Here is a 27,066-nt window from a genome sequence, read left to right as displayed (position 1 = left end):
GACTTCTATTTTCATCGCGCGGGAAGCAATTAAAGAATGATAATTACCCTTGTTGGTACCCTCGTGTACGAACCATCGACTGGAAAAATCCCATCCGGACTCGGCCGCCGTTTTCAATTCCGCATAATAATTATCCTTCTCTTCGGCGGTTCGAAAACTTTGACTCGTCAGATAGTCCTCCCTAATCATCAAGTCGCGAGATTAGAAAATCAAGTGGATGGACCAAGTCGGAATCGACGTCGGGAGTGAAAATAGCGTCGCTAATTATTAATATAGGGCTAGCAAAATTAACATTGCGTCTTGCACGACGGTCAGAATCTCTCGCGAACGATGCAAGTGTTGCGCAACGCACAAAAATTAACGCTTACCAATCCGGCATGAAGGTAATGAGCATAACAATATCATCAACAATAATATCCCCGTGTACGCTTCAACTCTAGATCATTTAGCTCATCCACGGCTATTACCGGAAGGGCCGCGGAAGTCACCGGTACTCACTTGTAAGATTCCGGCCGGGGACCCGACGACTCCTCGTAGTATCTGGCGAGCGTGTAGTTGACCCCGTCCAACTCGATGTCCACGGTACGGTTGGTCAGCCAGAAGTTGAATTCCTTCTCCAGCAGCCAGAGATTCTCTTTCAGCCAGGCGTCGTCGTGCGTGATCTTGAGATACTCGTCTACCATGGGTATCAAGAGCGGCGGGTGCGAGCGCATCGCGTAGTAGATCCTACCGCCGTTCGGTATGTGACCGATCTTGTCCACTATCGAGACGAAATTGTTCAGCATGCCCTTGACGGTGCTGTGCATCTCGGACAGCAGCAGGCCCCTGACGATCCAGTACGAGTCCCAGTAGTAGAACTCGCGGAAACGCCCGCCGGGCACGATCACCGGATGCGGCACGTAGATGATCGAGTAGAGCTCCTCGTTGATCCTCACGTCGTCCCGCATCTTCCTGCCCAGCAGCTTCCAGATGTGATTGAGATCGGAGCCGAACTTCCGCAGCTCGTCGTCCTCGATGTTCTGCAGGAACTTGGGAGTGGCCGTCCAGTCGGCCGGGTCCCAGTCCTCGAACTCGTGGCCGGGCATCTCGAATGTGTCGTTGATGAACTTCTCCACCTGCTGCTTGTTCGGCACGTAGTTCATGCTCTTCATGAAGACCCGGAACGACGCCAGCGTCTCGTTCGCCGGCTGCTTCATCTTCATGTCGACGAAGTACTTGGAGTCCTTGTATATGCCGGCCATCTGTATCGTGTGCAGCAGCTCGCCGTGGCAGTATATCTCACTGGAAAGGCACGGTACATGGCTACTTGTCTACTCGATTCGAGCACGAGACCCTCTCGATCGCGTGCGATTGGTCTCGCGACCGCGGTCTCTCTCTCTCTCTCTCTCTCTCTCTCTCGCTTTGTTACGTGGATGAAATCCACGCAGGATGAACTTTGCACCGGAGTAAAAGAAAGGACGAACGCGCGTGCCTGAAGAAATAATGAACGCGACTGCTAATTTTCATGACTTGTGGCCGGAGCTACGGTAGCAACACGATAACGACCACGAAGAACGTGGAACTTGATTTACACAGGAAGTTTCTGTTGTCTACTAATTATTTTCATAGGTACGAGATTAATTAGGTGGCCTCCTTTCACCGCGATGCAAAGTCAATCCTGTTGAAGTTGTGTTAAGGTCCCGAACTGCGGCGTAGTAAAAGTTAAAGTTTGCGCGAGGCACGCTTTTCAACTACTCGCGGTTTTCGCGGTTGGATCGACATCTGGACCAATGTCTCGACCTCCAGCTAAGCCGGAGATATTTTAGAACGCGCAATCTCTCCAGTAAGGATACAGGAAGTTGTAGCCTCTCTAATTGTGAGAATAAAGGAGCTGTGACTTCTAAATTGCGAAACAGGATTATATCTATTAGTCGATCGTTTATCCTCATAAACAACGTTGATACGTCGATAAAGGCAACATGTGTAAAGAATTACGCGCGCTTTGCTTAATAGTAGCAAAATTCCGATCCCGCAATTACACCGTTTTATTTTTTTCCTATGAATTGTGAGGCAATTGCAAGTATCCTGCATTCACTTCCGGGTACACCTTTAGCTAGGCCGAAGCGGGATTAGATCAGAGCTCATAAAAAGAACGTATTCATTCGGACGAGCGTAATATTTACGCAGTAAGAACGTTGTCAAGTTCTATAAATATGAAAATTCTCTCGGTCGCAATTATTAAAATTACGAAACCACAAAGCGTAGCGAGCGTAAATGTCAAAAAGCGTTCAAAAGCTTCGTGCGACATTTCTTCATATCAATTTGTTGGAAAAAAAAATTCTATTCCCGTGAGACCAACGTAAGCGCGAGAAGACGCACAGGTTTCTTCTCTCGTGCTTCCGTTCTTCTTTCTCTCGCCACGCGCGTGGATTATTTTTCACCAATCTCGCACGCGCCGGGCGCGATATCGCGCGGATTCGCGAACACGTAGATCGGGGGCCCCGGCCATCTACGGATACGTGCGAAATCGCCGCGACTCCCATTTTCCCGGACGGCCTTGGCGAACGAGATCCCCGCGCGCGCACGTGGTCGCGCGTTCCGCGGCTAGGAGTGAAATCGATCGGTCGGTGCTATACGCTGTGCCGCGCGGAATGGAAGAGATCCCGCGCGTTCGCGTGACGGTATGCGCGAGGCGGCTCTCGCGAAATGTGCCGCCTCATTATCATTACTAATACGCGCGCGCGCTCTGCGCGCTCGCCTCGCGAATACGCGAGGGATAACGTTTTTTTCTCTCCCGCTCGCTGGAAACCGAGAACCGATCTCCGCGCGTCGCCGGCACCGCCATGTTACGCTTTAACGAGATTACCGCGAGAATTCGCGGCAGAAGCATGCAAATTTCCTCACGGAGGAGCGCCTCCGATTCGCGAGCGCCTGATTGTTAGTCCGCGTGCCGGCACGATCTCCTTTCAGCGCAAATATAATTATCCGCGTGGAATAATTGCACGCATGGAAGTGACTTCTAAGAAACACGTCGCCGTAATACGGGAGTAATTTTAAAAAAGAGGTGCATGTTTACATATCTCTGAAAAAATCGGAAATGCGATTGTTAAGTTACCGTTGTCTCGGTAAACCATTCCTAGAAGGACATTATTTAAAGTTTTTTTTTTCCCGTGGCAAGTCTAGTTGCTCCGTCAGATTATCTATGTTAATAAATTTTCAAATGAATGGAAACGATGGCGTGTGGGAATGATAGCGCGATTTTATCATTTGCGTCATTTGTCCATGATAATTTCGCGTTTGAACACACATTCGTATGCCTACGATACCCGCGGTCATTTAGATTTCACCGTTTCTCTGTCACATCTAACGCGAGCTGGTTACTAATAAACCCCGCATGTCCGCGATTATGTTCGACGTGTTGCTAATTAGCACGCAACAATCTATTTTTAATGACTAGCTTCTATTCATTATTCTTTCAAAAAATATATGGATTGTTTTTTATGTCAACTGTGCACTGAGAAAAAAATGTTCTGGATTTTAATAAATAAAGTTTGCATACAACTGTGACTCCATTTACTAAAATGAAGAAAATTTTCCTTTTTATATGTGTATTCACTGAGAAAAAAATATATTAATAAAAAAGGAAATTTTTCTTCATTTCAATAAATGCATGGAGTCACAGTTGTATGCAAACTAATATTTACTAAAATCCAGAACATTTTTTTCTCAGTGTGCGTACAAAAAAAATTATCATGGAAAATAACGAAAAGGAATAGATGAATTATTGCGAACAGGTTCCACGATAAGATTCGAACAGCTGTGTCAAGTGCATAGCGGGTCGCGCGACATCGGCGATTAGATCTTTTCATTACACGTCGATTTAATTAATATGCCAAACGTGATTGCGTCCGAATATTGCATCATCCGACGCCGCGACGGAAAAAATCGTCCACGACTACTTTTCGCTAGAAGATCTGCATTTGACGCACTCATTATACGTACTCATTAGCCGCCGGATATGAATATTCGTTTTACGTGTAAGCGAACGCGCCGTCGAACTGGATCTCTCCCCGCGAAAAAAACCCGGTGCGCATCTCAGATTGAAATGTCATTGCGGTCTTGGCCAAGAAGTGGCCTGATCGCGCCACTTTATTAAGACGTCACTCGAAAGATCTCCGGAAGATTCAATTTACTGAGCTCCGAGCGCGTTCGGCGTGCCGCCACTCGTATCCTTTTATACATCGTGTCGTGTTATCACGTGCCTTCGTCACGTCACAGGATAGCTCGAGCCAAAACACGCGTCCTCTCGATGACAAAAAAAAAAGAAGGAAAAAAAAAACAGAAAGCCTTTCGACAAAGATCAGCAGTTTATCGTTGTCACGATCACGGAATGCATTTACCGGATATACCCGGCGCAATGCTATCTCGGAGACGTGATTCGGATAATTCTGCCTATGTCGCGACGCGCTTATACTCGGCAAACATGTTTGCATCATGTGACGCGCAAGGCGCAGAATAAAGTCCTTGCTTTCTTGGAAGAGACATCGCCGAATTTTACGTCAGCGAATTAGCGGGCAACTCCACGCCGCGGAACCTATAATCGTCCGCAAATTGCGAGGAAGAGGATTATTAAAAAGGAGATTATTATGTCTTTTTTTGTAGCAGTTTTACACCAAGAAACAAATATCGGATACAGATTTCTTCGTTGAACGATTCTTCTCTGCATTGCGGAAAATGTTGCGTAAATTTTGAGGTGGCGCGACGCCAACATTCGCAAGATTTGCAAATGCACGCGAAAATGTTCGATGTCTCTAGATATCCCGATACGAGGTAAATGCTCCTGACTTGATTTGACATTCTGCCCAGAATATTCCTTCTAAAATTGCGCCAGTCAAATCGGGCATAATTATATAAACTTCGTTCTACGTAACAACAAAATTCGAAATTTTAACAGTACTGACCGCTTTATGTCGATTGTAAATATATATCGGAAGGTAGTAAATTTCCTCGGACGGCTGTGTTCGAAAGAATATGCAGAATTATAAAGAGCGCGATATCGTCCACGGCTTTATCTTACGTGGTATTAACAAGTCGATACCCTTCATTGCCCGCTTCGCTTAAAAACCGTGACGTATCTGTAAAAAAGAGTTTCGCAATACCGCCAACCTGATTCCTTTCCATGCAGTATCCGCACCGAGTAATCCGTTCGGTTAAAAATACGTTACATATCGCGAGTAAAATATTTTTAGAAACAGGATGCCACATATACATACGTAATTTCGACGACGTGCTCAACGTCTGCGTTTAAACGAACGTGGAAAAATCGAGGAAAGCTCGATAATTCCGCGTGTGCCTACGCTAAAGTACTTGCGCGATCTCGGCGTGCGGAGAAACGAAACTAAGGCCGGTATTCATAGTCGGTTCTTATATTTAAGACCATCTTAAGTACAATCTTAAGATGTCATTAACCAATCACAGAGCCGTATTAGCATCTTAAGATATTACTTAAGACGGTCTTGAAATAAGATCTGATTATGAATACCGGCCATAGTTATTTAAGACCGTCTTAAGTTCAATCTTAAGATGTCATGAACCAATCACAGAGTCATATTAAGACATTACTTAAGACGATCTTGAAGACTATGAATACCGGCCTAAAACCGCCGAATCCTTAGGGTAGAGATGCTGGGTAGAGGCGCGTCATCGATCGCGCGAGTGAAAAGTTTCCGTCGCAAATCAACGTATCACGAGGCCCACCATTAGCATGTGGATACATGCACGTGCAGAAACGCTGCTAAAGGTCACCGCTCATTGTGCTTGCGGAACACGCTAATTTAGAGTCCAACTTGCCACGCGCCTGATTCCGGGACGAGGTTCATTGCTAAGGTCATTTCCCTAAATGCTCGCGTCACGCGTGCGCCCGCTAATGCAACAACGCGTACGTAGTCCCGTCGTTTTTTAAAGCGACACAGATTCCTTAGTGCGTCAGAGGCATACGATTATACTGTATAATCGCGTCGCGTTATATACGAGGAAAAAAAGAGCGCAAAATTTGAGAAGCGGCACGTTTAGATCCAACAGGGAGAACATTGTTCCCTCTAGTTTCCCCTGAAATCACGTTCACGATTGTTCTTCCGTTGATAATTAATTTTCCATGATTTATAATCATATTTCTTACCTTTTTGCAAAATGAAGTAACGATAAATGTACGTGAAAGAAACGGCACGTCGATCTAATTTCGGAAGACTATTTTTCCACGCATATTTCCGCAGCACGTGGTTCGCGTCCACGTCAAAATAAAATAGGAATCACTTGGGCAAAGTCCCAGGTAACAGAAATGCTACTAACAATGCTACGAACATTTTAACTTGCAAATTATGAAATACTACTGCGCTTAGAACAATGACGTATTTTTGATAAGTGAATAACGTCACGTGGGAAAATATATATTTTGTAAAAGTTGCACGAGAGAGAATGTCTCATAAAATTCAAATATAGATAATGCAAAGTCTAGAAAAAATGGAGTGGCACGATGGCGAAGCGATTTTTATTATTCGCTAGTCTATTTATGAACGATATGTGACGCGACTTATACTTTTTGCCGCCGCGTGAACGACGTGCCTCGTCGTTGTCGACGAATCATTTGAAGTCTCATGACATTTCCTCGAGGTGTATAATATATTTAAGACAGGTCGCTGTCGGAATTTACTCGTCTAACGTCGTAGAGATGGGATTTTCTGACAAATAGCCAGTGACGGATATTTAAATGGGCGCAAGCTTTGAACTAACTCAAAACTTTGAAGTTTACGGTTCTATATCTTAAACAAGAAAAAATCTATTTGTCAAAAAATTATGAAAAACAAATATATTCTACTTTCGAAAAAAAGTTTCGTGTTTTTGAGGAAAGTTGAGAGTTGCAGTGATATTACCAAGTTGACGATTATGTTGAAATTCCACTTTGTGTCTTTCTATGCGCGATTGACTTTTGACAACTATGTGTGGATTTTTGTTACATCCCCTTTCGGTCTGTTTCTAACAACAGAATAATTTGAAATCAAATGCAACAAGCAAACCATTTCAAAAATACGATGAGGGAGCCATAAACAAAATATTTTCATTTCGTGGTCAGTAAACATTTCCAACTCTAACTGCACAGTGTCACATTTTATGTTTCAAAAAATCACATCGCCGTTAAATATAAACATTCTCGGCGATACGTAAACTTGGCTGGAAGTTCGCGCGAGCTTTTGCCTCGTTTCTTTATGTAATAGCTCGTAGCTTCACATGCATACAAAATGCAATAATCCTAACTAATTAGTCCTGCGTCATTTTGTAATTCCACTTCTGCAAATGATGGTTAGTGAGACAGGTATACGATAATTGGGATATGAGATTTTATGCAATTACGCGTGCCTAACGTAATCGCTTACGTGTAAAGTCATTGGCGTAAAGCACTCAATTTTGAGTGTCTAAAGGCCATTGCACGTAACAAAGTTTTAGTCGTAATCGTAAGGCCATAAGAAGATAGACCAATCACAATCGATTATTCTCCTCGCGCTTGAAGAATAATCGAGTGTGCGTGGTCTATTTTCTTACGGTCTTACGATTAAAACTAAAACTTTGTTACGTGCAATGGCCTTAACTCTGACAAAATCTATATAAATTAAATGATAAGCTTCCTTTGGAAAATTCTCAAATGTTTCATTCGAGATGTTTTTCCCTCGTCCTCGTCCGCTTTAACGTTAATTAATAACGAATGTTTATCGAATGAACTAACGCGATATATTTATGAGGACAAGCAATGAGCTAATGAGTAAATCGCTGGTCGCCTTAAACTATAAGGCAGATGTCAATGTTGAAAATGTCCAGCAACGTGCGACGGAAAATATTACTTAACCGCAGTTTATCGCAGTTTCGAAGGCCAACGATAGCAATATCGGTTTCTAGCGTTAATTAACCAAGTATCTGTTAACAACGAGCGATTTCGCCATCGCGAGCGATGGCACGGTCGCGAAAAAGGAGAGGGTGCCGACATTTTTCGAATCGAGTTCTTGGGGTGGGTCGAGTAAACGAGTGGAGGCATGAATTTCGGTTGGTTTTTCTCTGAGACACTTACCTTGAGCACGGGGATGGTTTCGTCGTGATCGTGTTATCCGCGATAGCTGTGCTCGGAAGAACGACGAGGAACGTGAAGAGCGCAGCGTGCACCACAGGACGAAACATCAAAACGGAGCATGTCGGGACCATGGCCATTTTTTTTTTTCGACTATCGGTTTTCGGCGCCTCTCTCTCTCTCTCTCTTGGTCTCGTACTATTATACGTGAGTGTGTACGATCTACCTTTACTCTTTCCTTTTGTTTCTTACGTCGGTGTGTTAGTCAAATAATATTCGCGATCCGGTTTTTTTATGTTACACAAGCACGCGCGGAGAAGCACGGGCGGATCACTCTTTCTCTTGAGGTTTTATTCCTCTCTTGTTCGACTTTTCCGTTTCTTTTTTTTTTTACTTTTTATTATTTGTTAAACCCGGCTCGATTCGACAGTGTCTCTCGTGTTCCGCTTTTTCGAGCGAGGGATACGAAAGTGATGACGCGCGCGGGTGATGATCCTGACACGAGTGATCCTTACTTTTTCGTGATCAATTTCGGATGCGGGCCCACGAACTTTCGCAGCCGACGGGGTGGTCTCAGCTCCAACAGCGAAACCGCATCTCCCCTGCAACACAAAACGCAAAGGCAAACGTTAGAGACGTTGCAAGACGTTGAAGTCCCGCGAGAGGATTTTTCGCTGTCAATTAGTATCGCAATCACGCACTTATGTCATTTACATTCTAGATTCCTCGTCGCTACGATTGAACGTATATGTAAGGCGGAATCGGTAGAACACGCCGAAATGAAATATCTCGTTGAATAAATTTAATTTTGATTGTAAGATTTTACAACGCATCATCGCGCTTTGCAGACACGTAGATGTCGAAACATAATCGAAATGATCGAGTATTTTGTCACTTCTAATAAACTCAGAAAATGGAGAAACCTCTTCAACGCACGCACGGATATAACTGCTCAGTTCTCTCACTGCGTTTTTACTTCAAGGAAACGTAGAATCGTCCGCCAGCGATACAATAGTATAATATCAGAACCGGTAAATCGATCGCAGTACTCTCATTAGCTAACTGCATGCACTCAACGCGTTTGAATTATGCGGCAAGCTGTGATTTGTGAGTCACATTAAAATAATTGGGTATGCATTATTGCGTCGATCATTGGGACGATAAATATGCACAAAGAACGATCCTGAAGATTTATCGCGATTAATCATTCGCGAATAATTCGACGAATTTATGAGAGGTAATCACTTTTGATTTGATAAATAAAAATAAATAAAAAGAAAAAAGCGAGTTTTTTTATAGCTTTACAGCGGTCATTTTAACGCCAGATTGCGAGCAAAGTCGACCTCGACGAGGAACCTTGAATAATTTGAAACATTTCTCGGAATATTAATTGAAAATATTATACTTGAATTCTGTAAATTAATTACAAAACACATAATGTATTGTACTGATATTGCGACAATACCTGCTTACAGTTTTAACCCGAAAATTTTATTGAATTTATCACAAAGAATTCGTCAATATAAATGTATCGAGACTTGCAATAAATCCATCGAAAAAATAAATGTATGATAATGATCTACTCGTTTCTTCAAGAATTTGAGAAAATTAATCTCGAATTTGAATTACTTAATTATTATATATTATTAAAACTTAATAATACAACATACTTAATTTATGTTATAGAATTTATATATTAAGAGTTTATTTATGTTACTAAAATGTGTTATTAATAATTCAGTTTTCTTGAGTGCTTAAAAAACAATTAGTTACAACATGTCTACTTAACGCTTTGATTTGAATTGATAGCACACAAAGAGAGATTTATGATAAGATCTTTGATATAATCAAAATTGGTAAGATTGTGAGCAGCTGCAAAATTCCGACCGTGAGTCTCGAGACTCACGCGTTTTATTTTCTGCATGATCGCTCGTCGTTGAAACGTGTGTGTATACGTGTATCAGCGACATGCTCGTTAAGTTTGTCAATACCGGTCACCAAATTGACATCACTCGCGCTTATTTCCGTCCCTAAATGGCACCGGCTACATTTAGCCACGGAGTAACCACGAGTGCGATACGTGTCACCTGCTTGTTCTCGGTATGATGCACACATTAAAAAGGCAGATAAAGTCAACATTGAATGACGAGTATTATCGAACGATTATAATTTCGCGACAAATAAGATGCCACGATATAAGAGAACTTTCCTCTTTCTTTCGCAAATACTAATTAAACAGTCAATTTAAAAATTTGAAAAAAAAATATGCAAATGCGATCGAAGTCGTTATCTTTTCGTAAAACTCCACCTTGTTGTTTGCACGGTACATTTATCGCGAAAACAGCCGTGAATGGCCCCCTGCGGTATTTAGCATATGCTCTGAAAGGTTAATAGACACGTTTCACAGAAATAGGAAGGACACAACTGACGTTTCCGAATACGAAGCGCGAATATGTAGCACGTCGCCCGTGACCGATTATTCGATTTGATGCTGCGATTCGACCGGTACGAAATTACAGATTAACCGGTGCGTTTCGTCACGGCATCCTCCCGATGCGATGCCGCGATAACGTGATCCGTCGTAATCGCAGGAAAATTCTACGAGATCGCAACAAACGGGAGTACATTACAAATAAAGTAATTGCAGCGTGTGTTCACAATTCCCGCTTTAATCTTATCTACTCGAGGATCTCGAGAGAATGATAAAAGGTACAATAAGTCAATAATTACGATCGTTGCAACCGGAGTATCCTCCTATGCCGTTCCTCTCGACGCGCGCGTAACTACTTACGGGACGCACACGAGTCAACCTTCGCGTGTTTTTCCAATCTCCCGGGGGGACAGTCGTAACGTAGGCACCGCTGCGCTAAAAGGTTTTCCTCCGGTCAGCTCCTGATCGAGCGCCAGCTCTCGTCGCGCGTAAAATTATCCCTCGAGAGAGTGGTAACGGATCGAGCGGCGGGATCTCGCGCCTGGTCTAATTGCAGCCAACGATGAGCCTGGACGACGAGAACTCTCCGGGTATGAACGTGGGGTGAAGCCGCGGGAAGCAGGAGGAACCGGGAAAGGCAGGAAGAAGACGGAGAAGAGTAAAAGAGGGAGGGAGGGAAGGGGGATACGCCGACGATGCACTTAGCCTCTCTCTCTCTTCCTCTCTCTCTCCTGCCGATGGGAATCCGACTCCTCAGCTTCCTCGGCGATGCACACGGTGCAGCGTGCGTCGTGCGACTGATTCGCGCGTCCCACGCGGCCCGCCTTTTAAACGACCTTACGTCACGCCGCGTACGAGTCGAGCCTCCGACAGCGCGGCCGCCAATTCGACGGGAACGGCGTGGCGACCGCGACAATTGGCCGACGCGAGACACACACCCCGCGCCGGATTCAAATTTCCGATCCGTTCACGCGCGCGAGAGACAGAGAAAGAGAGAGAGAGAGAGAGAGAAATCCAGATCTAGGAGAGGCTGCGCTGTTGCTGACGCTGCGCGCGTTTTTCAGGGAACGAAAACAGATCTGTTTGCGTGCGGTCGGTCGGGCGACAATGACCGGGGGGGATTAAATCGCGGCTATCGTAGATAGCGCGCGCGAAATTTTTTCGGATGTCGTATTTTCGACGGTCACGGGAGATGGGCGTCTGTGAGAGATGGGAGAAGACGCTGGGAAGAAGCTTACGAAGCTTCCAGACGAAGGGACGTAATGTCATTCGAATATCTGAGCGCGCGACGCGAAATCTTAAATATCACTTTTGACACGGCACGTATCTCGCGATAAGTCCAAGTTACCGATATTAAAATTGCAGGATCTTTTCCAATCGGTGACGTTCATAGGTTCAAGCTATTCTTAATATGTCCCTCACGAATAAATAAAATTATACATGAAGGATTATTATTAGAACTTTCTTAAGGAAAATGTCTATAGGAAAATGTCAGAATGCGAGAAAGAAACTACGCACGTCAACCGTACTCTGACGTCTTACATTCGTAATTTCTCCGTGGCTGTGGATACCCATGACGTCGATCGCTGGCGCAAATAGTGAAAGTATATCGCAGGAAAACGTGCAAAATTGTTGAGAACTTTGTACAATTGACGGAAACGAACGTCGGAAAGGGCGCTTAAACATAACATCGTTCTACTTAGCGGGCAAAATTATTGCAGCGATCGAAGGGTCTTTTTCCTTTCCCTCGAAGAGCCTCGTAAATTCGCTCGAGACGGAGCAAAGTAATAAATTTCACGAGAAGCCGTGACAAAACGATCATTCGTTTCGTGCAGGCAGGTAAAAAGTAGGCCGTGCGCCACGGTTCATTGACAGCAAGCGAAAATATACTTCAAGGTTACATCAACTAGATTCCGAAAGAAGATTAATTATGCCGATAGAATGTACAATGTAATAATCGCGAATATATATATCATCGTAGTTGTCCACCCCGTAATCGATAATATTGCACGACAATTATCTTTTCGTCGCCGCGTTTGTTTCCGCGCGCGATAATAATCGTATCGACAGAAATCGTGACGGTTAAATAGAAGAAATGCATATACAGTCATTCTCGCCTATTGCGCAATCGAATGTTATATAATCCTTTTTATAATACTTTGAATCACCACATGATCTTTCCACTCACGTTCCTCGCGGATGAATAGGTCGGCAGTTACATTATTCCAAACGGCGACGAATACGTTATGCACATGTGCTTAACATTTGTTTAATTATTCGCCGTTCGTTACAAATTGCCCGAGGAACAAAGGGTGAAATAAGCGTGTGAATATTACTCATCGGCGGAATATAAATTGCTTTGTTTAAGAAAATAGGACATTGGTGATTAGATCGCGTCTCACCTATTTTCGATCATCCGCTCCTCTATCTCGATATCTTATCTCGCGCGTGTATACAATCTCCTCGGCAGAAAATTGGCACGATCGCTCTTCTGCCATCGCCGCACGCATCCTCGTGATGTCGAAATGATTTTGGACCAAGAATCGCGTCTCGCTTTACGTAATGCTCGCGCTCTTCCTTTTCCGAGCCCTCAAGACGATCCAAATACTCCGGCTTACGGATTCGACAGCTCGAGTCTCGATTTTACGCATTCGAGGACTTTTCCTATGGCCGATCGTAATTAAACGAGCTACAAATCCTTGCGCGGTGCCAACGACTTGGTCCCGACAAGTTAAACAACGTGTAACATTACTTTCCGTTGCGTCATGCATTCGGACTTGGGGACTAACACCTAACACTACAGTTAAGTACGACCACGGTTATTTATCTCCCTAATGCGACGCGATTAATGGCATGTAATTAAAACTTTACGCTTTTGCGTAAGTCGTTAATGTGATTAAATCGCGACTGTCATGTTTTTTTTTTCATATTTGCGGCTTTTGCGGCGGTTGGCTGATTCCGCACGTCCAACAGGAATACTCAATTTGTAACGAACGTAATTTAATTTTCTTATCGAAAACGCTGACAATTAATCTGTCTTATTCCCCGTATCGTTTAAAGGCGCTTCGTTATCTACGGTCGTTTTGCAGGTACGAATCATTTCTGATGCACGTATTTGCAAGTCTTTGGAGACAATTAAAGCGTTGTCGCGTGTTCTCGATCCCCGTGACGAATGTGCGTTTGTCGAAGAACGTTTCTCATTAACGAGGTTAATTCTCGTTGCATTCGTTGGTCGCCGAGCAGAATCTGCTTTTCACGGAAAAACCGACTCGCCGGACACGCGATACTCTTAGACAATTAACTGACTTAACCTCGGCTCAACCGTTCGTTCGGCGAAGCGTGGAAGAGATTAATTGCCGTGGGTATATAAACTTTCTTTTAATACTTTCCCTCATTGCTTCGCGAGATCAGCCCTGCCGCGCGCAATCGACGTTTCTTGCACTCCATTTTAATCAAATCGCGCGAATGTAAAAATTGCAAACTCAATTCTTGGTATTGACTTTTTTCTTACTTATCGTCGGAAATGGATGCGATTTTCACGGGATAAGAAGGAAATTTCACGGACGCTGACACAAAACCCGATTAAATCTATAGCAGAACCAATTACGAGTTGTATCATATCCTTAAAATAGAACTGAGTATATAGAAAATGAGTGTATCGATAACATCGATAATAATTATCTATAGCTAGAAATTTCTAAACGATAGCTGCACACGTGACGTCTATTCTTGTAATTTAGACCTTAAAAATGATATCCTCTCGATTACTAGCACTGTAGCATAGCAGATAAATATTATGAGGTGCTCTCCTGATGCTCTCGAGAGTGTTGGAACCGTCATTCTGCGCGAGATAACGGGTTGATAACGGGTTAGTCTTAATCTTATCATTAAGAAAATACATCAAGCGCCACGAACGAGATTGTTTGCGAGAATTGATTCGCATTGAAGGTGCATTAAATTTGCGCTTTGACAATGAAAAATTTCCATCGCCCTGTCGAAATCTCCTATTTGAACGCGAGATGCAAACTTTACGAGTCGTCATAAATTACACCTCGACGCTTTGAGACGAGTAATGCAGAAGAAGCAAGGATTTCAAATGGACGAGCGAAAAAAATTTATGGACATATCTAAACATAATGTAAAAGATATCAGCGGTGAAATCAACAGTACAACTTCGATTGTTAATTCAATCTCGATTCAATCGTCTTCGTTTACGAAGATTGTCAAATTTCAATCGTTGAAATCCGTTGATTTGTTTAAGGACAAACAACTCGCGCGATTGGAGACGCAAGATTCGAACACGGAGGCAGCCAAAGGTGGCACGAGAGAGATTGCGTTACGGCGCCTTCGCACTTACAATTAATCGCGACACGCCGCGGTCGAGTGGACATCGTTTTAGCGACAATCATTCTATTGGCTATTTTTAGCCGGAAATAGGTCGGTGCGCGGAGGGTTGGATGGCAATAAGAGGCCATGCTGAATAGTTTCTGCCGGCGCGGCGGGTGTCGTCGCCGAGCCACGAGGCTCGAATCACCGCTGCTCGAATCAATTATATCCTCATGGGTGTCTTTTCATCGTCACGTCTCTCGCGATTAGGATCTCCAGCCCGCGCGTGGCGCGTTAATGACATATTTTCTTGGTGTCTTACGAAAACAAAAATATGAAGAAAACCCGCGCGAAATTGCCCATAGCGGCGAGCTGATGGGACGCTGTAGCTTCCGAATCGCATCAATCTGTCGCCGCAATTACCGCAAACGATGTTTTCACGGTGATTCATGACACCGGCGAACGTCGCTGTCGGAATATGAAGTATCTCCGCTAAATATTACGCCACTAATTTAGATATACTTATCGCGATAAGTTTTCACCAAAGATCGTTCCAGATAAGCTTATCGCTCGAAGAAAAATTTAGATGTACATAATTAAGTATATACACTAAATTTGAGCCGATACGATATCCTCGATAAGAGGATCCCCGCGCGATATACGTTTAAGTTCGCTCATTAACATGGATTGATTAACGATGCAAGACAACGATCTCGAATGATGGATGCACGATGAATATATTTGAGTATGATGAGCTAGAAATCGCCGGTGTTTACGCATGTAACGACGGTCGTGCATCCCGTATTTATCTCTTTCCGGGAAACCCACTCTCCTTTTTTTTTCGTCGAGACTTGCTCGTCCAGTATGTTTACGCATAAATTTGGTATGCCAAAAATTATACTTAATTTTCCGGCAGACCCAGCAGTGATAAATTTCTATCATCTACATTCTATATATCTATTTCCTTTTACGCACAAATTTTGTAACAAAAATTTTTGCAGTGAAAAATCCTAAATGTTGCGTTTTGAATTTTAGAGTAACCAAAAAACTCGATTCTTTCTGTAGAAATTAATAATTATTAATGTAATAATCAATAAATAGTTGATTGTGCTATGTATTAATTATAATTATATTCAGATATAATAATAATTAAAATAATTAATTTTGCAAATATATTAACATGTCATTCCGCACCTTTAATTCTTGAAACTAGGTCCAAGTCAGGCGCGCTCTCTCATTTTATTAGCAAAAAATTGACAAAAGATCGCAAGTGTGCGATACAATAATTTAAACTTGTGTCACCATGTGCAAGAATGAATAACATCTATCACGTTCATCAATCAACACATACACACACACGGGCTTACGTAAAAATCCTGTTTTTTTTTTCATCGCACATTCAGGATCTTTCAACGCGAAGTTACACGATGGAGCGAACTACGTTTCTGTCTGACTAGAGACGGATTTCGATCTTTCCAAAAGCAATCAATCATCGTAGTCTCAGATTATTGCGAGAACAATTAAAATGTACATCATTAAATACGTGTTTGATCTACGCTTGTTTTGCGTAAGTTTAATAAGAATGCACACACATGAAGAAGTAATTGTTTTTAAAGAAGATATTTTTGGCAATATAGCTTATTAGTAATGATTGTTATTAAATCCAAGCTTTTCTGAGTCAAACGTGGATTTACAAAAATTGAGCTTGCGATTTGGGCTGATTCACGCACGATTCAGTTGGAACGAGGTTGCCACGGGTGAACCTACTTAATTTGCGGTGAGGAAGGTCGAGTTGATCAGTGATGGCAAATAATTATTAATAGCAACAGGCGGCGGCTGTACGAGGCGTCATGGAATTAATTATCGCGCGCGGCGTAACGACTGTCGTTAGGCAATTCAGGAATTTGTCATCGTCGCCTATTCAATACGACAGCGCGCGTTTACCTGCGTAAATGCGGATCGCGCGGAGATCGCGTGTTTCTATATCGCGATGCCAATTTCACGCTTTCTCGGACAGTCGGAAACTCGTCGGAAAATCGATCGATGAAACGACGAACAATGGCACTCGCTGCACGCGCCCGGTATTTGCCTCCCTGATATAACGTGAGATTCTCTCGGGTTCGCGTGCGTCACGGAGTTATAATGTGTGTGTCGACAAATATCTATAATTGTTATATTAAGGAAACTGGAGAAATACGAGCGATCAGCCGTCTGGAGATGACACTGCTTCTTTCTCACACGAATATGGGACGAGTCTCGATCGGAGGAAGATGTCATCACATGCAGGTAAGCGCACTCGTCATCGACTCTGGCCTACGTGCATTCCCCAGTCATTATCGGCGACGCAGCGCGCGTCGATTAACGATCGTTAATACGTCTAAATCACCCAGAAACGACGTATGACTATTCAGGCGCGATTCAATGGAAAACAACGGGAGTTATACGAGCGCATCCGCCTTCGAGGACAAGTCCGAAGGATCCTCGTCGCGAGTTAATCGACTATGAACGCCAGGAAAATTCACTTTGTACGATGCACGTCGCCCGATACGAAAATACAAAGGGGAAGAAGGGAAGGCGACCGTGATCACGCAATGCACGATTTCCAATTATCGCAAACTACTTTATGAGGCCGATGAAAAGAAGCGAGTTAGATGAACGTCTTAGATTAGAATAATGGTTTATATTTAACTCTCTTATTGATACCCCCCGGTAAATTATCGCGCGATCGCTGACGATGATTGAGAGAGATCGCAGCTTATCGTTCAATCGATCCCATCGACGAATCGCAATCTGGATTTGCGATTTTCCTGTCTTGCGGCGAATGTCGTACGTCTGTAATACTGTTATATAATACGCGATTGTGTTTCCTCTAACATGAGTCGTGGGGGCAGCGTAAGATTGACATAATTCCGAATGATGATATTGCATTCCGCGACGTTGAAGTATAATGAACGCGTACCGTAAATCACATTCAGGCGAGAGGCTGATGAAAACTTACGAGCGACTTCGAATTGAGAGTGATTGAATTATGAGACAGTTTTCTTTCTCTAACGCTGTTAAGAAGAGTAAAATTATCACGACGTAATTAATGAAAGATCTTGTTCAAATATATTGAATCACATAAAATGTATAGAAGGAATGAAGGATTTTATAAATTTATGTCGCGTCAATTGTTTTTTTTCTTAGTCTCTATATGCTTTTTCGTATCTCTTCATACATAGAATGGAAAGCATTTGTAAATTCGCATTTTTTTATTTGTCTCTTTAAAGAAACAAAAATTGCTTTTATTCATATTCCTAAATTACATTGTATCTTGCTCTCGTTTTCCCTGAAATGTTTAGAAGTGTGTGTGTGTGAATGTCTGCAATGTATCGAGCCCGTGGGTTTGCCAGAGGCCCAAATAACCGAATCGGTCATCCCTGGGATGCGAGTTTTTCGCTCGCGAAAAGAAGTGGTACTGCCATCTTCTGATACGAGTTCGCGACAAAAGGATTTGCACATCGATAAGAAACTGCCGATAAGGATACCGTCGATAAGGTAGATGGCGCTTCGTCAGTCGGTACAAAAAAAAAAAGATAAACGCACGAGTCATTACCTGTTGCAACGCAGGCACTTTCATCCTGCATGAATTGCGTAAACGCGGTGAACAAATAATTGCAAAAATAGTATAAATTATGTAGCAAAGACGTTCGTACATCGGCTCTAAAATCATGAGAAGAAAATAGCATTGGAGAGAAAGAGAGAATGAGAAAAAATACGCCTTTAATTTAACTCGACAAAGTAAAAAAAAATTTCATAAATTAAATAAATAAATAATTAAAATACATTTTTATTGGTGTTGTTTATCATTAATAATTACGAGTTATAAAAGAATACTCTGTTCCCGTCCGTTATGATTGGACTCCATTTCGACCGAGCTATAAACGCATTTCCAAGAATTTTTTCGCGTGAGAATAGATGCTTCTTCGAGCTCCTGACGCAAGATGCGCGAACGAGCGCGTCGTCCGAAAGTGAACGGTCGACTGTCAGTCACGTGTAGGTCGTCACGTCCGCCTGTCACACAGCCCTGACGGAGATATACCGTTCCTCCGTTAAACTCCCATCCGCGAATTTCCAACGATTAATGTACGTTGCCATGGACATGTTTTACGTAAAACGCATTTCAATGAATCTAGCGCAATTTCGGTCGATAAGCGATGTAGCGACAGCGCGAACAAAGCAACCGGGGGGGTAATACCATTATCTTATCGTTTCGGAGCTTGTGTTGCGTGTCTAAAACGACGTCTAGTAAAGCCTTGCCTCGCCTCGCCAGATACAATATTATAGCGCTCCGCGCTAATTGTAACCATAACACAAAGAAATCAATAATTTCACCGCCGCGCGGCTATTGTTTAAGATTAAATACAAAGAGGGACTTCCCAGCACTCGTAAGATTTGTGCGGCGTGGAAAATTTTTATCGCCGTCCACGAACACGATGAGCCAATCCCGACCGATTTACAGGGGAGAGACAAAATGATAAAGAACGCAATAGAGAGAACACGGGTCTGCAATTATTTCATTGTGCTGCGTGACGTCAACGAGCGTGCTCGCCAATCGCGTGTGAGACGCGAGCGAACCCCAAGGCGAGCGAATCGGTATCAGCGCCAAGCTCAATTAAAATTGATTTCGCGATCGTGGGCGACACAGAGGAGACCGACCCCTTCACCTCCGGCAATATAACGATTAACCGCGAACGTCAGACGTCGCTGTCGTACGATAAATTCTGATCGAACTACTTAGCGATTTAACCCTTAGACCTTAACCATGAGACGTGACGAAACGTCTCGATATCAATGTCGCATTTTGCGTTCGATTATATGTTAAACATATATATTTTTTTCTAGAGCCAAATTTTCGTGATTTAAGAAAAAGATCCTGCGATCCTCTAAAGGGTTAAAGAAGCAATCCTTCGTCGTGTGATCGAAAGCGTAAAAAATAAAGTAAGAGCTAGAAACCGCGCTAATTCTGATTACATATATCTGTATCTTAGAGGTAAAGAATTGCATCTCCATTATTATAAATTTTGAGAAAACTGTTAAAGTTTGAAATAAGAAAATTATATATTTGTTTAGATATAAAATAAAAGTAGCAATTTGATTTATTGAGTTTTTAATGATGACCTGAAAAAGGAGATACGATTCTTTACCTCTCTAAAAAAAAGGCACAAATATATTCTTATATAATTATAATTTATAACAATTAATGACAACTTGTAAAGATAAAGATATCTTATAGACAATTAAATCTTGAGGTATTTTATTATAAAAAATGAAGCACGTTTTTTTTCTGATGAATCTGTGATTCAAAAATTATAAAAAGCTCGAGAATAATGTTTAGAAAATCAGCTTGAAAACTGAAGTAAAATTCAACAACGGCTGTTCAAGAGAGAGAGAGATTCACTGATATAGTTAATTGATTAACAATGCGCGTGTAATGCGGAATCAAGGGTGCGACTCGCAGCAAATCGAGCGTTCCGCGGATACTCGTGATTTTCGCGTGTAAGAAACACGTGATTCTACATCCGCGCGGTGATTCTGCGAAGACGTGAGTCACTCTGAAAATCCGGCTATCAGAAGGCACCTCCGAGCGAGTCGCTTTTAACGGCCGAAATTATCTGGACCTATGCGTAAACAGATAACAAGTGTATATATACCGTTACGAGGGCTGAGTAAGTCCGAGCGGAGAATCATAATTGCAAAGTAGCGAAATTAATTAGATGCAAACTGCAATGTGCTGCTTCATAGAATATTAAATAATCCTGATTGTGTTCGCGTAACACTGTTAAGTAATACCGCATGAATTCGTAGACCTGTTACAGGCAATTTTCATTAATAAATTACGATCCGGGATGAATAAGTACATTTATGTTTTGCCAGTATCATCTTTCAAGAAAGATAAGAGAAATGATTAAGATAAGATAATTCTTAGATAATTTTTCGAAAGGTAAGATAAGAGAATTTTACCAGTCGTCAGCATAATTATATTGTTCCTGAAAGCCTTCGCAGCTTCAACATCTACTCGTGCCCTCGATATTTTCCGACAAATGTCAGATAATCACGCGAAACTTAATAGAAACACGTGCGTACAAAATGTTAATAATTGCGCGCTAATTGCTAATTTACGGATGCCACGAAGTTCTGTCGCGGCTCTGGTCGATGAAATATGCAATCTACAACGATAGGAATGTTGCCGGAGCGGATGTTGATATACGGGTCGCTAACAAAGGTAAAAGTAGTACTACTTTCCGTCCGATCGATCGTGGATCTTCGTGCCAGTTCGTGCTGCGCTCTCGAAATCCCCGCGTTATCATCCATTTTTTTCCATTTTCGAACGCTTCAATTAAACGGACGCTTAATCCGCCATATCGCCAAGCTTACTCCGTCCATCGAATTTTAATTACGCGTGATCCAAAGTTCATGTTTTCCTATTTCTCGCGCGACTTGTCTCGCCGCGCCGCCACGATAAATTATGCGTGGAAAGTAAACCAGACAAAGGTTAGGTTAAAATAATAATCAAGTCGCGCAGGTGATAAACGGTTGAATAATTAAAGCCTCTCGCTTATCTCGCATTAATATGGTGCCAAAGTCCACGATATGTGTAATATGTTACATCATCGACGCGCGCGTCTCGAGCACAAGCTCGAAGAACGGCCGATGACGTAAATGTCGTAAATAATTAAATATTAATAGCCAAGACGGCGTCACGATGAATTTTGCTTATTCGGGATTTCCAAGATAACGTTGGGATAATCTCTTACGGTTCGATCTGCGAGTTGTGGATCGAGAGCCACGAGAGCTCCGAGCGAACGGGTTGAGAACCGGTTACTTGGTCGAGCCCCTCGGTCGACAGCCAATCTACCCAATCAGCGGCTTTCTTGCCGTGACGTCGCGGGTCATCAAGTTATCAAGTGCAAGCGGGTTGATTCGTCGGCTCGCGTGTTACTCATTATTATGGGACGCTCTATTGATAAATCGGTCAAAGTCATGTATATTGCTCCAATTGTTGCGGCAATCGAGACCTACCGGTTCGCTAAACAATGTCATCAAAAGTGTAACTGTTAAATTAGCCGCCAACGTCAATCCCTTTCTACAATTGCCTAATAATAGATCAAGGTGAAATCTGTTTCGTAAACAGAGGTCGAGGTACTTCCGGCGCTTGAGTTGACAATTAAAAATAAAGAGAAGTAAAGTTTTCGGCAAGCTGAATTTCCGATGTACCATTAAGTATATCGAATCCATTCAGATTCATTGCTTAAATTCAGAATTTATCTAATTTATACGAAATAAAATAAGCTTCTTGCGAACTTAAAAGATCAAATTATCGCTGATGATTGATTAACACGATGCGATGAACCGATTCGTTTGCACCAAACGGAAATACGTGCTTTCCGTAACGCGGTCCGAAATGTCCGTAAACAATTGGATAACCGTCGCAATTTCAGCGGAGATTCTCTTCCCCGCGCGGCAATCATTGTCTCCAATGACGCGGGGTAATCGAGCGAGTTGACGTCAACGAATGCGATCTCCGATAGTAAATTGCGTGCTAAAGGCCATTTGCCAAATCCATTTTGACATTGTTTTCACTTTGGATTTATTCTCTTGTGTCAATTTGTCCGCCTTTAATCTGGCGTTACTAAGGCAAACTACGTAGCAATTACCAGGGTTTATTAAATCGATCCCAGCTAAATCCAAGGGCTTAAATCAACAATATCAACAATGTAATTCCTAGTATATTTCAAATCAAGTTTGATCTTTGCATCCAAATTATATCAATAAAATTGTTAGAATTATTTTAAAATTTTTCCTTTTATTACAATGATAGACCACAGAGCAGTTGTGAAAATAACAGTGTGTTTGTAACAGCTATTAGAGTATGTCATAGCCCCGTCTTAACTTGGAGTTATTAAGGCAAAACTACATACCTAGCAATTACATAGAGCGAGGGTTTATTAAATCCCAGCTAAATCCAAGGGCTTAAATCAACAATGGAATTCCTTGAATATTTCAAATTAACTTTGATCCTTGCATCCAAATTATATCAATAACATAGTTAAAATTTTAAAACTTTTTTCTTTTATTACAAAGGTAGAACACAGAGTAGTTGTGAAAACAATGTGTTTGTAATAACTGGAGTTTGTCATATCCCCGTCTAAACTTGGCGTTATTGAGGCAAAACTACGTAGCAATTACTAGAGCGAGAGTTTATTAAATCCCAGCAAAATTCAAGTGATTAAATCAACAATGAAATTCCTACAATATTTCAAATCAAATTTGATCCTTGGACTCAAATTATATCAATATATAAAATTGTTGGAATCATTTTGAAACATTTTTCTTTTATTACAACGACAGTACACAGAGCTGTTGTGAAAACAGACATGTTTTTAACAGCTGGAGTTTGTCATATCCCCGCTCTAACGTCGGACCGGCCAGTAGTCCAGTCGGACCCGTTATCACGAGTCATCAGCATGAGAACCACTCGAGACGAGCCTCTCGTCCGACCGGCTAAATCACCAATCGCGAACGGTCTCGCTACCAACGCCTACCGGACCGACGAATCACGGGCATCTAAAGCGAGGGCTCGTCTTGTGCACCTTGCACCTCCGTATAACGTCGGCTTTCTCTTCGGCGCTGTCGCGACCAGCCGCGAGAGATTCGACGTTGAACCGACAATTACGCCATTTGAGCGAACTTCGAGCAGCACACGTGTTTATCGCACGGCGGCCATAAATCCCGCGTGTTCGTCACGGCGAGCCGTTGACATTGGCATCATGATAACCGAAAGTGCGTCACGCAATGACGCAACTTTCAAGATCGAAGGTGCGCGCGGTCGGATGACGGAACTTCCACGCGAAATTGCGTTCGCGCAACGGGTTCTCCGAAATGGGAGAAACGGGAGGCTGTACCTCGAAACGAGAGATTTGTGGCGAGGAGACCGGAGTTTGAGCTTCTACGCTATCGATTAATACCTAGCAACGTAAACCATTCAAACAGTATACATACCGCAAACAAATCGTACGCGAGTTAATTTTTATCTTCCATTCAAAGCGTCGAAGTTTAGGATTTTTTCCCTCTCGTTATTACATTCATCAAATGTTGGTTGATTTATTTCACTCCATATACGCTCGTTCCGAGAATTATGAGACTGCAGTTCGATCTGCGAAGATTAAACGCGAGCTGCAATTTTACGGAAGTCCTCTCCTCCTCTTTCCTCCCCCCAAAAACGAGTCGATTGCGCAAAAAAAACTGAAATTCCGGGAATTAATTTACCTCCTACTCCTCGTAAAAGAATATCGATAATTCATGGAAAACACGTCGGGAACATCTCAAAGAGTGAAATTTATTCGTAGCTGACATAAGTAGAAGTTCCTTATTCAAGAATTACCCAACCGCAATCGGCGACTGCGCTTTTGCATTCGCTGCAGACAAAGCAACATTCGTTCTCGCTGACGCAGCGTTTATGCGGCTGCCGCTACCTTATATCTGCGACCTAAACAAAGACTAAAAATAAGAAAGCGTTTGACGACATCACGTGAAAAAGGATCGTCCGCCGGATATTTAAAAAGCTCTTCACTGTCGACGCGCTGAATGAAATTCGAGCGTGTGAAAGGACAAGCGAGAAATTCTCTCCTTTTCTCTCTCTCTCTGACCGTGATGCTACTATGGCGTGATTTCTCGTCGATGGTATTATATTAGGAAATACGTTGTGCTCCGCACTAACCCGTCTAATAATATCGTCCGCGCGGCCCTGTAACTTACTTAGGTAGGTCGACATCAATCCTGGCACACCGTCAATTGTGACACACGAAATGCACGCTCCCCGTTCGCGAGGGCCCATGTTAATTTCGGCTGCGTAGCTTCTCATTCACATTCGCGACGCGCCGCTTCGATCGCCGGCGCTCCAACGTTCTGAACGTTATTTCAACCCTCAGAGAAAGAGACCGCGCATGACGCAGCCGAGATAAATATGGGAAATAAAAAGAATGGAAATATCACATACTTTGGCGTCTGCAAAGAATTGGAGTAAAGACAGAGTTAATGCCATTAACGTGGAACGAATATTCCGTGCTCGAATTTATATAAGTGTTATACCGGATGTCTACTCATTATCCGAAATAATACGGTAATATCCGGCGGATATTAGAGACTTTTCCTATTAGAGACTTGTCCATAAAAATAGAAAAAGATATTCGAACGATCTTACGTCTTATGATGTTTTCAAACAAAACAGCGTCACATTGTTGTACATTATTTTCCAGATAAAATTCTGGTATCTCTTAATTACTTCAAAATGAACTGGATGCGATAATTAACTATATACAATTCTAATTATCATGTAACTCTAAGTACTCAGATAATATAAGAGGCACTTGATTGTGCGGATATTTTGGACAGTATTAAAAGTGGCTGTGGCTCATAGATTTTCTTTTTGTTACACGAGTTAAGGAAGATACGTATTTAAAAGAAATTATACGCAAAACTGTTCCGAGACCCGCTAATTTCGATTGCGCAACTATTCATTCGCGTGGCGTTTCACGGCCAGTGGCATCATTAACATCGTTCGCACACTGTCGAATTGATTCACGCTAATTCGAGAACTGGTTCATTGAATCTACGCTACGAAGACCCGGTAATATTCCGCTCCCGTGGTTAGCGATTAGCGTCGAACGCTAATTTACCTAACAATACCATAACACAAAATTAAATTTGAGATTTTAGCCCACCGATAAACGTAAGGTCGAGTGTTTTACGACGACGCGTAAATCATTCTGAGCTAATTAAAATAATCCGGAAACTTTTTTTCCTAATACTCTCGCGGCGAATGTAAATCGGAACCTTCGACTGGCCACTTCCGAGAAGTATCGTCAATGGAATTCAAAAGGACATTAGGTGACAGTGATATCCTCGGTGATATTGTCCTTCAATGCAGATACGTGCGCGAAATGGAAATCAAATTCGAGATGAGAACAATGCGTCGCGACATAAGAAGTGCAAGTTCTATCACCCTTAACGATAATCTATCTTCCGGCCTTGACTTCTTACGACACGGTATAATACGTTAATAGTGAAGAGCAGAGCAGACATTTACATCTAAAAATACGCGCTTTCGTCGGTATCCTAATCGCAATGACGGAGAGCATCGTTGCATCTCGAAAAGATCGTATCGAGTATTCTGTATTAATTTTTAATCATTTGTATTAGCCAAAGGGACAGAAATTTCTCGCGAATAAAAAATCACGATTTACATCGCAATTTCACGATGAAATTAAACGTAATATTATGAAATAAAAAACCATGCAAATAATTAAAGATATTTTTCTTAAAATATAAAATTTAAAAATTTTATAAAAATTTTTTGCTTAATTTTTTTTTTAACTATTTAATGAGCCTATTTTTGATAATTCAATAAGTATAATCTGCATTTTAATTTTCTGTAATACATGTTCGAGATATTTCTTTCTCAATTAACATTCAAAATTTAATTTCGATAGACAGGTCCTAGCTTTCCACTCTCTAATTGTCAGGCACTTTATTTAGCACAATATTATGTAACGCAAAGGAATAAACCTCAGCGAACACGCGCATACGCACGTATACACACACGCATACGATGAGGCCGACAGATACTCGTGAAGGCTTTCGGAGTCCTCTCGGGCACGTGCCAACGCACGACGTTCGGCAATATGTAACACTATTACATGTTACAATTCTCCTCTCTGAAAATTGAACGTACCTTCGCATCCGTTTCAGCGCAGCAAGCCGGAACAGCAGAGAATGTGTGAGTGTGTTGTGTGTGTGAGAGAGGAAGAGCCGGATATTCACTGAAGTTCGCGCGCGGTCACACTATCGGCGCACTGTCCGCGTCGTCTGTCGCGTCGCAGATACAAGCAACTGGCGAGAGGATCGATCAGGTTGATCGTCGCACGTCGCTGACGAAACTAACTTGTCCCCTGACGAAAGCAGATACGAAAAACGTGGGACCTCACGATGGTGCCGCGTCACGTACGTGACTGGCTACTGCTCGCGCGAGTAGTATCCAAGAGTGCCTCCGCCACGAGTCGGAGCCTCCGTCTCCCTCTCCCGTCAGCCGAATCAGGGCCGAACTCGTGTACGAGCCGCCGAGCGGAGGCACGGGCCTCGCATTACCGCGGAAAAGGATAGCCTCGCGCGCTCGACT

General features: G+C 42.6%; 1 protein-coding gene across 10 annotated transcripts in view; it reads right to left on the bottom strand.

The window, feature by feature from the left end:
* The window catches only part of LOC139818473 (trehalase), a 46,413-nt gene that overhangs the window by 10,190 nt on the left and 9,157 nt on the right, over positions 1 to 27,066 (bottom strand). For 3 of the 10 annotated variants that reach the window (XM_071787232.1, XM_071787225.1, XM_071787234.1), the window contains exons 3-5: positions 8,608 to 8,694; positions 499 to 1,281; positions 48 to 181 (exon numbers count right to left, since the gene is read on the bottom strand). In XM_071787232.1, coding sequence (XP_071643333.1) covers positions 48 to 181; positions 499 to 1,281; positions 8,608 to 8,694 — 1,004 coding nt within the window. Of the gene's footprint in view, positions 1 to 47; positions 182 to 498; positions 1,282 to 8,095; positions 8,695 to 10,400; positions 10,741 to 10,822; positions 11,329 to 26,622; positions 26,910 to 27,066 lie in introns of those variants that run through there. The other 7 variants (XM_071787233.1, XM_071787229.1, XM_071787227.1 and 4 more) reach the window with 7 other exon arrangements.

The sequence above is a fragment of the Temnothorax longispinosus genome, chromosome 8 (assembly GCF_030848805.1).
Source record: "Temnothorax longispinosus isolate EJ_2023e chromosome 8, Tlon_JGU_v1, whole genome shotgun sequence".
NCBI classification, from domain to species: domain Eukaryota; kingdom Metazoa; phylum Arthropoda; class Insecta; order Hymenoptera; family Formicidae; genus Temnothorax; species Temnothorax longispinosus.
This window is presented reverse-complemented; position numbering and strand designations above follow the sequence as displayed.